Genomic DNA, 17,072 nt, shown 5'->3' with positions numbered 1-17,072 from the left:
CTCAGTGCGAAATGGAACCCAAAATGTCTGAATGCTGACCAGAAGAGAACACGAGTGCAGATGTCACGGAAGATCGTGCGCAAATTTCAACACCCTTATGATTTTTTGCGCTGTCTGGTGACTGAAGATGAAACATGTATTCACCATTATGATCCACAGACTAAAAAGCAACCCATGGAGATGCGCCACAGTGGGTCTCCTAGACCGAAAAAGTTCCGAAGTCAAAGGTCAGCAGGGAAGGTTCTGGCATCGGTCTTTTGGGATAAGGACTGTGTCATCCTCATAAAATATCTTAAACAGGGTGAAAACATCAGTGCTGCTGTTTATTCCCAATATTTGATTGAATTGAAGGCGGCTCTGAAGGAAAAACGTCGGGGAAAAGTGAGCCGTGGTGTGCAATTTCTCCAGGACAATGCGCCCTCGCACAAGGCCCATCAAACCATGCAATTGCTGGCGGATCTGGGCTTTACCTGTGTACCCCCACCCACCCTATTCCCCTGATATCGCCCCATCCGACTATCACCTCTTTCCAAACCTCAAAAAACATCTCAAGGGCACACATTTTCCGTCCGAAGAGGCACTGGTTGAGGAGGTGGAGGGCTGTTTTGCATGGCAGGACAAAACCTTCTATTTGAAAGGGTTACAAATGTTGAAACATTGTTGTGAAACGTGTATTGAGCTTCGGGGGGAATACCTTGAAAAATGTATTAAAATGGTTGTTCCAGCTGTATTCCTTCTGGGTGATTTCACGAACTTTCCAGCCCCCCCTCGTATACTTAATCCTAAGTATAGTAGCTATCTTTATATGCAATTTCTAAGTAAGGGATGGGAATACGTGAGAAATATTTATCATGAAAAATAACCCCTAGTGGTCCTAAAGTGGGCCCCTTTTGTTGTTGTGTAACAAGCACAGAATGCGTTTTCACCCACATTCTAATTCTGGAATTCTGGTACAGGTTCTAAGATAATAGATATGACGAGGACAGGGAAGAAACCAAGAACGTGGAATCTAACATGGCCACATAGATTCTATACTAAAGAAAACAATAATCTTGAAGAAAGCATGTAATACTGTCTGTTTAACATTTCAGAAAACGTTTTACTTTATTCCGCAGTCTTTCATGTATCAGCGAGAAAAAAATGTCTTTATTGTAAAAATGCTATTTTTTCGAAGAGAAGCAATTTTGAAGATTAGAGAAAAACGTTCCTAAAGTGAGCTCCCTTATATTTATGACAATTAAAAGCAGCAACACCATAAATTATAGTGATATAAGCTTAAATAGTATGGGAGGAGACATACTAAATAAGTACATAACATACTATTTCAGGCTTTAGTACCGTTAATTCTGGCTTCATGGTTTCCTTGTTAAACAAAATGGGGGCCCACATTTGGCACACTTCCTCTGCACTACGCCATGAGTAGCGTTCGGAAGATGATGAACTACAAAATGTAATAAAATTACCTTAAAATTCTTAAAAAATGACCTAAATTTTTTAAAGATGACCTACAAATAATTTTCCCTCTGATAATGAAAGCTCAATTTTTCATAAATTACAACAATTAGTTGAATAATTCCATAAAACGTAAAACCCATTGTTTGCTGGTTTAAACTCCTGAAAAAAAGGGATAAGCAATTAAGTGCTAATATAGTTTTCTTTACTTTTACTTCAAAATACGGTAAGGTTTTACTGCATATTCATCTTCTTTCAGAGGGAACTCTCCACGATAGAGTAGTCGGCCAGCGTCTGAAAATACGGTTGTGTTTCGTGGTTATATTATTTTAAATATCGTGACTAACTTTAGTTTATAAGGAGAGATAATAGAGGTCGCTAAGTTAACCTCAAAGTAGGCTTTACACAAAGTGTTTCAAGTTTCCTTGGTGGAAATTGAATTTACCACAATAAATTATTAAATGCATTGCTAAGCATTTCAGTTAAAATAATATTGTACTTTCTCATTCACCGTATTTTCGATTAATGGCTAAAAGGACCATGTCAGGAATGGAATATGAAAAATATGTAAGTTAAGCTAGCAAAAGCATTTAAAATTCACGAAACAAGAAGGAAGGACAAAAATAAGCCTCAAGAATGAAGAAAAATGCCACAATCATGTTTTGTGGTTCAAACTGAAGGGAAACGGACAGACATTGTTTTCAAGGCTCAGTAATTAAGATGGTTTGTCAACTTCCAAGCCCTAGTCATAAGACTTCGAACACTGAAAATTAAAGCGTTTCTCCAGTAAAGACTATTCCAGTTTCACATTAAACAAAATCGGCACATCATAAGGCTAGTTGTGGTATACGAAATTACCTACATTGATTTACGTTAATAGTTACAAATAAAGAAACATCAACCTTACACACCTTTTAATTCATAATGATTAGTAATAGGCTTATTATTTCATTCCTATAATGTAATTAATAAATAGTATTTATTTGTAACTAATAATGTAAATTTGTCTGTTTTCACTAACTTCACCCTGTTGCAACTTTGTTACCCATGGAATATGAATCTCATTTTTTTTTTTTTACAGATCCTGAGTACTCATTATGCTGTAAATATTAATTTTTTATTAAGTCCCGCATCAGAGACATTGCGGTTCAAATTTCGAAGAAAATGAAAAACGTGCAATTACGAGGATGTGCACTGCTAAAAGAGGAAACCAGCAACATAGCTCAAATATTTCAGCTAAAACTTTGGATATACATCTTTCCTCTTCTAAATTTTGATTTTTGTTGCAAAGCTACTATCAATTTTGACCCTAAATTTCACCCATTTGCATTATACAGTGCATTCGTTTTGGCTCTGGGTCGAGATAACACGTGAGCAACTTTGAGCAACTCTTATAACACAGTTTAGTACTCGTTATGCATTATAAATATAATTGTCTACATGCTAAAGATATGTACGTGAATAAGCGAGACGTTACGGGACGAAAATGCCGGCATCTGCGCCATGTCACGCGCTATCTCGGCCCAGAGACGAAACGAACGCACTGTATATGGCAAGAAAAAAACTTATAGGACATAAAATGTAGCTTGAAATGTACTGAAAACATTCTTCTTACCTGAGTTTCTATCATTTTTCTTAGCTGAGTTATCAAATTGTCTGCAAAGGTCAAAATTGCCGGAAGCCATGAAACAAAATTAGCTGCCATATTGAAATGAAGTCATATAAAAATGAAATAATACCTGTTTGTAACTACCCTTGCATAGGCGTTACAACAAAAAATGAAATTTTTTAAAATTGTCAGGCATCCAATTAATTTCTTTCGACCATTGGATATTGATTTACCCGTATCTTGATGTACTGAGAGGTTTCATTTTAATTAATTAATCAAGTATGATTGTCAATTTAAAACGTTACACAACAAAGATGATTAAATATGGCGTGTAACAGTGTTGCAAAGCAAATCATTGAACTTTGATTCTGAGTAGAAAAAGAGATGGGGTAAATATAGCCTTTATGTCTGCCCGCAGCTCACATTGAAACCGGTTTATCAGTTCGGAAGTGATTTTTCTACGAAACAAGAATAATAGCTGGCATTCAATCAACTCAACTAAGCGAAACGAATGTGGATAATAATACATGGCGACATTACAAAACACGCGGAAGGGTGCAGTCCAATGCACTCGCCTTCCCGGTTTGGGAAATGCAGTGGCAACGTCACTGCAGAAAATTAAGTTTACAAGCAATTTCCACATTACTGTTCCCTTTCATTTGGTTTTCTTTTTGTTCACCTGAATTTTCAGTTTTCCTTTCACAAACAGCTGATAAATTGTTTCTAGATGGCAATTTTGCACGCCATAAACACAAGTGGAGAAAAGGGGAAATTTCTGATACGGGTTCAACGATAATGTTGTATGAAGTAAAATGCATGCTTGTTTTTCTTATTTCATAAAAGCTACAAGCACTGTAGGCAGTTTTTTTTTGTAGATAAGATTTAGCATAGCGCGGGGATAAAAGTGGTGAAAAGTGGGTGGGGGGGCACTTGCCCCCTAATCGCCGCCACTGTGTCCCTCACATTCTCGATCTCTGCCATTTTGGAGGTGATGTAATCAACACCACGCTCCGGTTGCCTTTACAGTGCTGTGGAGGCACGTAAGGGTGTGTGGAAATACAGTAGAGCAATTTGGAATGTGATGCGAGCAGCACCACGCTCTGTTCACTTTTATTCCCCACATTCATTACAGGATTAGTGAACCCCAGAGCCAGCTATGCAGGGACCAGGTCGGAAAGTGTTCCACTTAGGGAGATTTTACACCGAAGCGACAAGCGACACATGTCCCTTGCGAACGAGCAAATCAACGAGCACATGTTGCTTCTGTGTGAAATATCTCTTAGAACCACTGACGCCGAGTGGACCATCGCGGCTCCAAAAATGTAAATAAGTGGCATCAAATATCAAAAATAGAATAAGAGATAATAGTAAAGGCTACTCACATTTGAGATTTTCTGCCACTTGTTTCTTATATTTTTGATACCGTGTATAGTTTATTTGCAGGATGAGTTAAAAGCTTATAAACATCTAAAGAAAAATAACGAACCTCCATACATGCTTCAAACAAATTGGTGAAAATATGAGATAATATTTTACTCTGCCATCTTAAATTCAATTTTGAAAAAATAAACACAAAGGCAGGCCATAAAACCAAAACGAATATCAATTTTAAAAAGAAACTAAATTGCATTGTGCAATTCAGGATGTAATGTGTCAATGATAACCTTCACTTAAAGAGATAGGCTTCCTTGGTTCATGAAAGTGAACTTTTACCTGTGAAACAAACTGAGAATATGATAATGTGAAATTAATGTGTAATGTGAACAGCAATTTGTGCAACACTAAAACAGCTGTGAAGAAATTGCACACGAGTTTTATCTACTTTCTCTGAAATGCAACTGTGTCAACATAAAAAGGCATAATTTTAATAAATGAGGATAATCAAAGGGCTTTTCCGTCCTATAAAAAAAAAAACAAGTTGAAAGACTTTGAAATTCTCATACATAGGCAGAAAGAACTCATTATTTTTCAGTGGCGGTGATTAGGGTGGGGGGCAAGGAGGGCAGTTCCCCCCGCATTATCCTAAATCTTATCTACGAAGGGAAATGTATTGTCTTTGCCCCCCCCCCCCCAGTTTTGGATTTTTTCAATACATTTATGGTGTTATTAAGAAGAAAAGGTTGTGCACATCTAAGGATAGATTACAATAACGCTACACGCACAAAGTTCTCCATAATTAAAGGAATATATCTAAATATATTCCCAGAAATAACTATTAAAATCTTAGCAACTGCTCACTGCATTAAATGTTACACTTATAAATGAAAAAAAATCGTCCCAAGGTAGAAGCAAGTTATTGAGATATTATTAAATCTAAACAACTTCACATATTTTTTAAAAAATATTACATTGATTTTAACTAACACTTAATTGATATTGTGAGAACCGAACACACCACCCATAGAATATAATAGAACCTAGAGAAGTATATTAAAGCATTTATTATTTCATATTTTTTTTATAAAATATTTTGTATATGTTGCTTGCAATGAAATGTTATAACAGTGTATTTTTTTTTCTGCGAAGCATCCCCACAGCTGTCTCCTTGTCACCATGGTAAACCATAGAAGCATCCCCTCAGCTAACCCCATTGCTCGAGCAAGCATCGCCGAGCTAATATTTCCCTAAATACCAACTTGCACCGACAGAGAGAAAATTCTAGATACACCCCTGACAAGTTAAGAATTGAAAGATACCGGGTAGCCAGAATTAAAGTTACCCAACTCAGAGCCCTCTGTAGCCTGTTTGAGGCATCGTAGAACTGAAATTTGGTGAATCCACTATGCAGACCATGGGAAAGAGGATGGCGATAAAAAAGTTCAATTTTCCGCCACCAGGTGGCGCTGTACATGATGGGTTGTAATAATGACGTAAACTGCTCCAATTGGTTATGGATTTACCTTTACCTTGCAATCTTGCAATAAACGAGAGATTATTTTCTCGCAACTTCCTGCCACTAACAAATATCTTTCTAATTAATAACTCAGCTAAATTACTTAACGTGAGTGTTGAACCAAATATTCATTATTACGCCACATTTCAACCTGGTGGCGGAAAATTGAACTATTTCTTTTTTATATTATATTTACACTATATTTCATATTAGTTATATTGCAAGCTTTTTACATTATGAAACAAAGGTTTCCTAATGTATTCAACAGAGATGACTACGTATTGTGAAATGTGATGGCATCATGACATCTTAGTGAACACAAAATATTCCAACATAAAAATTTTAATAATATCCCTTTCCAGTCTACTAGGGAAAAGAAGGAATAGCACAGATATGTTAATCGTTATTGGATCCAGCACCTCCTGACATTTCTGGATAGACATGGGCGTCCGAAAGAGGGGCAAGAAGGGCCGTGCCCCCCCTGGAAAATTAAAGTCAACCAAAAATTATGTATTTCACTCATATAGTTTCATTTTATCCACAATAATATGTGTTAATTATTGCATGAACACCATAACAAATTTAAGTCATGTTTTTTTTTTAGGGAACAACACTATTTTTGGGGAAAATGTGCTTTGTTTGCCCCCTAGAAAAACATACCTTCCTTGCCCCTCCCTGTAAAAATCCTGCCGACGTCCATGTGGATAGAGTTAATATAATTCGAATGGTGAAATTGTAGATATATTTAATAACAAAAAATATTGTTTTCTGTGACTTACTATTATTTGAAATAGGGTTACATTTAAACCTTCAGTCTATTTTACACTAACTATAAAAACAGCTTTTTGTTATGCAAATTGTATATAGATATGGATACAGAATATGGAAATTACACATGTATGTAATTTAAGAAAAAACATAAGTTGTTCTAGCAGTAATATTAGTAATGTAATAATAGGAGAAGGTCTAAATATGGGCGAAGGTTTAAATATGGGTTTTGAAGTTATCAGCCCTACCGGGTTCTGCAGCCTGGAAGAGGCTATGGGTACTGATTATCTGTCAAGGACAAAGGTTGCGGCGCCAAATTGCAAGAGAAAGTGTTCGGCCTTGGACGCTGTTATAAAATTGCGACCTCCGCTGCTTTGTATAGGTTATGATATTAGCGGTACATAAAACAAATGTGGGCTATTATAATGCCATGATTTGTTTGTGAAATATGTACCACATAAAGCTAAAATAAATTGAAGAAGAAAAATAGGGTGATGGTCTAAATATGGGCTATGACATGAGGACTAATGTTGAGATCACATTTTCAACAAATATTTGGATGTTTTTCCCATTCCGCGTGATTTTCAAAACAACAGATCATTCATAAATATGAATTTTATAATGTTTTAGCGATAAATGACTGTTTTTTAAAAATTTTAATTGCTTTTTGTGATATTGCCAATAGTAGCCCATATTTAGACCACAATTTTGAAATACATCATTTTACCATTTTTTGGAAATTGCTTTTTTTTAAAAAAAAAGGGAGACCTTCTATACTTTAGCATCCTATTACATTTAAGTATATATTTCATAGATATGCATTTTAAAGGCAGGTGCTTGATATATTATTTTTTTCCTCAGAAAATGACAACATAAAAAGGGTGGCCCATATTTAGACATTTTCCTCTAATAATAATAATAACAATAATAAAACAATAGGAGTAATAATAATAATAATAATAATAATAATGATGAAAGTGTCTGTGGCTGCCCCCCCCCCCCACCTGAGGAAAAATCCTTTGAGCGCCCTTGATTGGGTCTATTTAATATTGAAGACATCGGTCTGTGTCAGACATCAAGATTCTTCTACTAGTGCTGTCGGTTGTGCTAGACACGGAATGGGTTATGATAAATGAATATAGAGTAGATGGAAGTATTCACTTCGTAGTAGAGTTGCAAAAAAAGCCGACTTTTTTGAATGGACGGTTTTTCTCCGATATAAAGTAGGCTTTTTTGGAAAAAAAACGGAACTTTTGGCTTTTTTGGCTTTTTATTAATTAGAGCTAACGTATTTCACTTGAAATTACTGTTATGAGTTTACAGGTTTCTATTTTTATAGTGACATATTTTACAACTAGCTAAAAGAAATTTACATGATCTAGCAGCCAAGAGACAGATATTGGCCAATCCCAGTGGACATATATTTCATAACGGTTCAGATACAATTTTAACCCTAGCTTACCGAGAGGGGGGGGGGGGTTGCAGGCCCACCACCTCTATTTTTTAGATTTTTCAACTGAAAATAAATTACATTGTTTCCTAGAATATTCCCAATATTTATTTATTACTTTTGTTCATAAAAACAAATTTAATGTAATTAGGAGGCAAAATCCACTTGGTGGGCATATCAGGTGCCATTTTTGAATGTGTCTTATTCGAGATCCTCATGACAATGACAGTGTACAATTGGTTGGTAATGATGGTTAATTATTGTAATTATTATATTTAATAAACAACCGCACTTCTACAACTAAAAAACATTTTTAAAAAAATGTGATTTTTGTGAATCATAAAATATATGTGAGACACTACTCGTGCAATAGTTGGTTATTATTTTTTATTAATGGTAGAAATTTTTGTAATTATTATAATTAATAAATAACTGCACATAATCAGCAAATGAAGCAGTGATTCAATAATAAAACGTTTTCTTGAACTTTAGTGATAAAAAAAAAGTATGGGCTTGCGAACAGCCTCCCGATATGTAAGTTTCTCGTATGGCATGGATAAGCTAGGGTTAAAACTAAACATTTAGTCCTGATGAGCACATCTGACCATGAAATGGACTTAAAACAAGCTTTTACATGTTTGTGTCTCAATTTAAATGTTGATATCATAAAATATGTAACAAATGTTAATATCAAAATATTGCAAAATATGCAGAAGTATAGGTATTATGTGAATTTGTGTATATATCCTGTTTAACAGAGGTTTGAGATGGAAACGACACGTGGCCCTTCGAAACGAACCATTAGAAGTGAATGCAACCTTTCGAACTGAAGCAACATAAGCTGCAAGTGTTGCTTGTCGCTTGGCCAGTACTGTTTTCTCAGGGAACCTTCAGATCGAAGCAACAAGTGGCATGTGTCACTTGGAAGCAGACCCTCAGTAACTCAACCTTTTGAACCGAGATGCGACAACGAGCTAAACATGTCACACTGTTTTCAATGGCGTGCATCGTCGTGTCGCTTCGGTCTGTTGTTCTTGCATGCACGGTGAACGTTTTGCTTAATACTGAAGGAGACTGCGTCGCTTGTCATCTGTGACTTCAGTCTGAAAGCTCTGGCACGCATCATGTAGCTTCGGTATTTGTGCATGCTTGGTGAATGCTTGCTTACAGACTGAAGGGGTTCATGTCACCGGTCACTTCAACGTGACACACTGTCATGTGTTGCTTCGATCTGAATGTTCTCTATACTTGACAAGATTGATAGCTACTTCATAAGAGATTATGAGATCTGAGACTAGATTTTTAAAAGGTATAGCAGTACTTTCTTTTTGCCTCATGTACATATTCGTATAACAAATTCAAACATTGAAAATCATATCATACTATTCGGTTCTATTAAAAATACATACGAAACTACTCTAGTTATGTGAATAGGTTTATACTTCATAGATATAGTTAATAAGCCTACCGAAATATGAAGATAACACTCTGAAAGAGCTGCCCATTCAAAAAAGTCAGCTTTCTTGGAAACACTGTTTATGTCCAGCTACGAATTTAATATTGTAAATTGTATTTTATATTTAGAAATGATGTCTATTTTACAGTAGGAAGATAAACGAAAACCATGGAAGAGGAAAAATTATGCCAACTCCTATATTTTCATTGATTTGAGACACTTTTGTGAAAAAAGCCGTGGAAATAAACCGGAGTTTCTTTTTCCAAAAAAATCCGGGTTTTTTCCGACCACTTCCAACTCTACTTCGTAGTAACCAAAAATGCTAGAAATATTAGAAAAAAATAAATTTAACCTGAAGTACCATTAACATACAAACGTTTTTGTGAATACACATTAAACATTGAAATTGAGGTTAGGGAGATAAAATGTATTTTGTCCCATTCAACTTACATGTAACAATTTACAAAATCTTTAGAATTATAATAACACTTCCACGTAACTTTAAAAACAAGATTGAAGATTTGACATATTGTGTAGAACTGACAGATTACTTAGTTATATCCTTATTAATTTCGTGACCATAGAGTTTCTGAAATGTTTCATTACTACATACTATAGACAGCAATTTATACAGCAACTTTACCCCATCTGTAGTCACTAAAAGCAGAGCTGTTCGTTTTACATATTCTAATAAAGTGGACAAAGAGAGTTATATTTTTACTTAATTTTAGTACTATACTACCGACATAAGATATTTCAGGTGAGGTTCGGATACCCAAAATCCCCCTTTAGACACGCCGTTGTTAATATTTGTTTCTAGTATAGAAATAGTACTTAAATAATAAATAAATAATAACCTTGTCCCCCAAAAGTGGCTGCCTGATTATTTATAAGTATTGATTAATGTACAGAAAACAACAGGTTTATAATGTAAATTACTTTTCGGTTATTTTGAGACTCGATTATAGATTGGGTTTATTTTCTTTTTCGAAAAGAGAAAACACGTCCTTGACAAACTTTGTAACTGACAGCGGCGGTTTTCAACCTGCAAGTAGTCAGCAGGAAACGGATTTGTATGTAAGTATCTTCATATAATGCTAGAACCAATGTTATTTTGTATTGTCTTTTCGAATATTGATATATTAACTCGAAAATTCTCATACTTTTACATACATCAGCTCTTATCACATATTTTACATATTTCAGAGATAATTTCCATATTTTCAAACATTTTCGACATATACTATTCCATATCCATAATATTACTATATTTTCCCTTCTTTTCTTAAATACCAAAGATTTTCTTTCATCTGTATTTTGTTTATTTTGTTCTGTTTATTTTAGATCTTGACAACAGATCGTTACACTTGTGTCATCAATTCTAACATTCTTGTCAGCAATAGAGAATGCAAGCTTAAGCTTTGGCGGTAAAACATATTTCGAATATACTCCCATGACTTCATGGGATATTGAACGTAGTTTCAGTGAATATAAATTGAGCTTGGACCCATGTTTCTTTGAGAATGGGATTCGATGTGACATCGCATTGCAAAAATGAGTTCTGTAGAGAGTTAGTTGGCTTCCGGTTTTGTAAAACGGGTGACACGGTGCGTATAACACGAACGGAAGTGTACCCTTTTTCTCTTGCGGAATGTTGAGGAAGGATGGCGCCACCGTAGCCTAACCATTTAGCGTGGTGACAGTTGAAAGGTGAAACGTTTTGTTTCGTAAACAGTGCTTCCATGTTCTAGGTATAAAAGATATTTGCGCATCTCCGAAATTACACTTGTGTTTCTTGTGCTGTGACAGAAGTGAGACTTCAACAAAATGAGACTTCTCGTAAGTACATGGGCTGAAATTCTTGTTTTATTTGCTCACACGCATACAAATATTTAACTTCAGTTTCATATAAGGTGGTGGGTATTGGTAGCAATTTTGCATTTGTCCGAGTGTAAGGGTAAATTTGAACATCCTCGAACAACTTTTCCGCCATTCGTCTACTGACGTAAGTACGGAATGCTTTCGTTGGTTGAATAGTAAAGTTTGTCTATATATATCGTCCTGTTTTGTACCTTGTTACATTTGTACTTGGTGCAGAGTCTGAAGAAGACCTTGCTAGAAGGTTGACGTTACGTTTAGTTTAAGTTTTATAATAAAATAAATTTTTGCCTTGGTCAGCATGTTGAGTTTTTTATATCATGGAAACAAGGCTTAATGGTGTTAAAAATGTGTTTTAAGTCCACTCATCGGGATTGGACCTACAGTTTAAGGTGGGATCCGAACCACTGTCCAGCGTACCTCGGGACACCTTGTTGGCTTTCATTGCAAGGGTTTTTAGCTTTTTGTCTCTTAGCGTAAATGCACTGCAATCTTTCGGAGATTGGTCAAAAAGGAATTATTTATGCTAAGAGAACAAAACCTAACAAGCCTTACCTAACAACGAAGGCATTTACTCCATCATCCAAACTTGCCTTAAGTTGCAATTACATTATTTACTCTTTCCTAATTCTAACTTAATTCAACCTCCAACATATATTCTCCGTCTCGGTTATATCTAGAACAAGGCTGCGCATAGTGTTGTGGTGGAGGTCGTGCGCACAAAAAGCAGTACTAGCTGCTGAGAAAGCTGGTAAACGGCAGTCTCTTTCCTCCTCCACGCAATCCCATTCCCGCTCATGTGTTCATTGGTACAGCCGTCTCGCGTCACTACTTGCGCAGATACTTATTTTCGTTTGCTTGCTCCAGAGATAGACGGCACATACCAACCATACTACAATATTGGCTGGTTCGTTAAGCGCTCGACTTTTGATCTCGAAGTTTCCGGGTTCGAATCCCGGCATAGGCACGGGCGTTCTTTGTGAGTGCCTTCATCAATTTAATCTAATCATTCCTCATCCTCATCTTCGCAGCTATCTAAAAATGGCAGAAAAGCGGACCTTACTCCGTTGGCGAATGAAGATGAGTGATGATGAGATGAATTAATGAAGGCACATAGGCGTTCGTTGGTAAGTCTACCTGCATCAATTTTAACTAATCTCCTCACTGTCGTGATTAGCTTAAGATTAAAAACAATATTCGTAAAAATAAATTTACAACGAGTATGGTAAGGTTTGACTTAAATCCACTGTATTCACATGTACAGTTCGGAACTGGATATTCACATAATGTTGCAAATTGAACTAGGAAATTATTCTCGAACTCGTTGGATAATAAACCTTTTCCTGCTCCCACAAAAATAGGCAATAATTAGGCTGGAGAGTTCAATGAACTAACCGATCTCTAACTACGCACTGGTAATGATCAGGCGGGAAAGTTCATACGAACTAACCGCTCTCTTCCACTTTATCTATACTATAATGCTTGAAACACACGAGATATTCTATCCGATTTTCAGTTGGACTTGAACTAGTTATGTGATATTGGCTCATCTGCTAGTTTTAGCCTCACGATATTTGTCGGTATAATTTTGTTCCTACAAGGCATTGCGCAGAGCACATACACTAAAAAGATAGATGAGAAATTTGCAGAATGTTGTGGAAAAATAGCTGGCGACATCTGTTGTTAAAAATTTAAAAGAAAAGTATGGGCTAGAAATTGGCTCGAAAAATATGGTAATCAAGTTGTACTCATCAAGACTCTTAATTTTTAATGAACTCGTGTATGTGTACATGAAATTCGCAAGGATTCATTCATAAGAAAATATTTTGTTGAACTAAATATTTCACACATGTAATACGCTGGTAATAATAAGGATCTTCAGTATCGGCTAATCACATTTGTCGTGTACAAATCTCATCGCTTGGATAAATTCCTAAATATTATTGAACACGAATGCACATTATCTCTATCTTCACTTTCATCGAGCAGCGAACAAAAGGGAAAGCGACCAATCCAGCGCGATGAGAAACACAGCAGCTTGTGGAACGAGGTGCGCGCAGCACCTCCTCCCGCTACGTCGTAACTCTCGGAGACACCGCTGTTGTCTGGTTGGTGTGAGGTGTATTCTCCGCTCCCAACCTTGCCAGCATGTAGGTAGCTCGCCTTAAGACCAGGCAAGAGTTAAAGGACCACAGACAAAAAACTTGCTCTTGCCAAACTCACAGATTACCTTCACGTGACTAAATTTTTTACCCTGGTTGGCTGTACTTATAACATGGCTTAGCCGTCAAAAACCAGCCTCGCAGCAATTTCCAGCCAGGTAGCCAGTCTAGCGCGAACTAGGGCATTCCTACTGGTAATACAGTTCCGTGTGATTCCGCCTTTAGTCGCGCTATCTGGAAGGTCTTGTGAAGACTTCAATGACAGAGGTTCAATTATATAGGGTGTACTTTTTCTTGTTTTATTCTGTCACAGTTCCCTGACTGTTTTGATTATTGTCCGCAGGTTATTGTTGCTTCCTTGGTTCTCATTGTTGTGGCGAAAGCGGAGGAAGAAAAGGCAGTTGAGGAGAAGAACGAAGTTGAAACAGTGGAAGGACAAGAAACGCAGGTCACCGAAGATACAACAAAAGGAAAACGTGGACTTTACGGTTTAGGATATGGCTACGGTGACGGACTAGGCTACGGTTACGGTCACGGATACGGCGATTACGGTTACGGAGATTACGGACACGGAGGTTACGGTCATGGTTACGCACACGGATACGGCGGTCACGTCCACCACGGGAAGACCGTAACGGTGACAAAGCATGTTCCAGTACCCGTTCCACATCCAGTTCCGGTTCCAGTAGTAAAAGACGTCCACGTTCCAGTTCCTCATCCAGTACCAGTTCCAGTCATCAAGCCGTATCCGGTTCATGTCCCCAAGCCATATCCAGTCCATGTTATAAAGCCAGTGCCCGTTCCAGTTGTGAAGCATATCCCGGTGCCTGTCGTGCAGCATGTACCAGTGCCTTTTCCAAAGCCAATCGGAGTGCCCATTCCAAAGCCAGTGCCTGTTCCAATTGAGAAGCCAGTGGCCGTGCCAGTACCTCACCCGTACCCTGTTATCAAGCCCTACCCTGTAATTGTACATGGCCACCACCACGGACACCATGGATATGGCTATGGGGGTTACGATGGGTAAACTTGAATGGTTTGGTAAGACAGCTTAAGCCAGTGTTGCCAGGCTTAGTAGTAGTCTCGATTTTTTTTTAAAAATCTATCTATATATAAATTCAAGAAATTCTTATTGCATGATAATAATAGATAATGAAATATCTACAAGGAACTCTCATTCTGAATATTATTGTAGGTAAATATTTAGACACCGTTTAATTTATGAAACTCTACAAAACACTCAGAAAATTAAGAAAAAAATTAATTTTAACCGGCTGTAAAGCACTTCTGTTAACTTAAAATATGCCCAAAACACATGAAATCAAGAAATTATATATAAAAAATATAATTGAACTGTACACAGCTTCTACACACAGAAAACTAAATGCATAAAATCTATTTTCATGCATTTTTGTATTTAATTTGTAAAGGCAACGCTGAACTGCATCATATGATGCATGTGAGTATTTCTTGCTATGTGCAGCTGTACTATAATGTATCCGTTGATGAATTTTGATGCACCTTCCTGCATCTTTCTCGATGATACATTTAAACAACAGACGTTATACATTTATGTTTTAGCTGATGCATTTATTTTTCTGTGTAGAAATCGATTCTACTTCCTTGAAGAAGTAAATTGTGAAGTTAATAAGCACAGATTCTAGTCAAATGTTAACACGAAGTTGTACTGATTAGTCACGCAATTATAGCCTATCAAGTTTTCTGGTGCTATGTTTATGAGTCTTTCCTTCATAATGTAAATCTAGTTGTTTTTTTCTCTCTACAGGTCACCTTACTGAGAGGTACAATATGACTTCAAAGCTTGGTACACTGGACAAGAGATAAGGCTGAATTATGTTTAAATTCAGACAATAATATATATTTTTATATTTGCAGAGTTAATAAATGACGTGATCAAACTTTGTCTTTCTTTATTTACATATATCAAGTACTGTTTTAATTGTTCTACTGCACAAGTGTACTTTTGATGATGCACACACTTGGTACTGAACGAATATGATGTGAAGAACGCTGAACATTTCGGCAATGCAGGAGTGTGAGTACAAGGCAAACAACCGATCAAGATCTTTCAATAGAGTATATGGTAGAGCCCGCTTCCATATACTCTATTGAAAATTTAAAATCGCCATATCTCCGTTCCTAATTGAGCTAGGAGGAAGGTTGATAGCTCGTTGGACTCGGAATGAAGTCCTCTTTCCGATTCTACAATACAAAATGCGGGTTTCCATTTAAAATTTCACAGTTGTGAAATCATTGAATAGCTTTGCTTCACTTATTAAACCTAGCAGGACCAAGGTGTGGCAAAAAGTACCACTTTTGAAGTTTTTGTGTTGGTAACACTGATAAACAATGAAATACTCCTTTAAATAAAACTAAGTGATCTTTATGTATTCAGATGTGCTGATAACGAATATCGCATCCGTTTTCCTGTATCACCTAAAGTTTTTGCAGAACACCCACATTTTATAGTTTTATGGTTTCAGATCTCCGCACCCTGGTCCGCATACGGCTTAACGTTTGGTTCCTAGCAAATGGATAAGAACCTTTTTAGCCACCTTGTGTGTTTATGACTGGCACTTAATATTTCGTGGAGGAAACATCTGGCAGTAGAGTAATTTCCTGTTTCTCTGTTAAAATTTGTTCTTTTGTGGGTTAGTCGAGTCTTAAGTTCCTCTCCGATAACTTCGCGAGTAGCCATATTTTATGTTTGTGTATTTTCATGAAATTGTGAATGTAATATTGTGTATAGTGAAGTGAAGTGTAAGTTGTATATTAACAAAACGATCAGAGCATTCATAATTGTTTTTCTAAAGAAATTCATTATAACTCAATTAATGAGATTTTGTTACCACCGTTGCATATAAAGTTAGGGCTGATGAAAAATTTTGTTAAGGCTTTGGATAAACACGGTGAGGGTTTTGGGTACTTGAGAAAAACACTCAGTGATAGTAAGTTAAAAGAAGGCATATTTATTGGGCCGCAAATCCGTGAGATCATTCATGATGACAACTTTGTGGAATTGCTAACAGAAAAAGAGAAATGCGCATGGTTAGCTTTCAGACAAGTATGCTGTAATTTTCTTGGAAATGTGAAAGCTGACAACTACAAGAAACTTGTTAAGAACTTGTTGAAGTGTTATCAGTGCATGGGGTGCAATATGTCCTTGAAAATTCACGTTTTACTTTCGCATTTGTACTTCCCCCCCCTCCCCCAACTTGGACGCGGTTAGTGACGAATGCGGCGAGAGATTTCACCAGGATATTTCTGTCATGGAGAAAAGATATGCAGGAAAATCGGTACAGAACATGTTAGCAGACTACTGTTGGAACCTCAAGAAAGAGGTTTCTGGTGGCAGTTACAAACGGCAGAGTTCAAGAAAGAAATTT

The 17,072-nt window shown here is 36.6% G+C and overlaps 1 protein-coding gene across 1 annotated transcript in view; it reads left to right on the top strand.

Annotated features, from left to right (window-relative positions):
• The window catches only part of LOC145980857 (uncharacterized), a 38,665-nt gene extending 23,102 nt beyond the window's left edge, over positions 1-15,563 (top strand). Inside the window, exons 3-4 of the mRNA XM_083113940.1 lie at positions 14,012-14,706; positions 15,452-15,563. Coding sequence (XP_082970066.1) covers positions 14,012-14,692 — 681 coding nt within the window. The 3' untranslated portion in view covers positions 14,693-14,706; positions 15,452-15,563. The remainder of the gene's footprint in view (positions 1-14,011; positions 14,707-15,451) is intronic.
• Positions 15,564-17,072: the final 1,509 nt, after the last annotated feature.

The sequence above is a fragment of the Lepisma saccharinum genome, chromosome 28, assembly GCF_977018435.1.
Source record: "Lepisma saccharinum chromosome 28, izLepSacc3.1, whole genome shotgun sequence".
Lineage (NCBI taxonomy): Eukaryota > Metazoa > Arthropoda > Insecta > Zygentoma > Lepismatidae > Lepisma > Lepisma saccharinum.
Note: the sequence above shows the minus strand (reverse complement) of the source record. Positions and strands in the feature narration are given on the sequence as shown.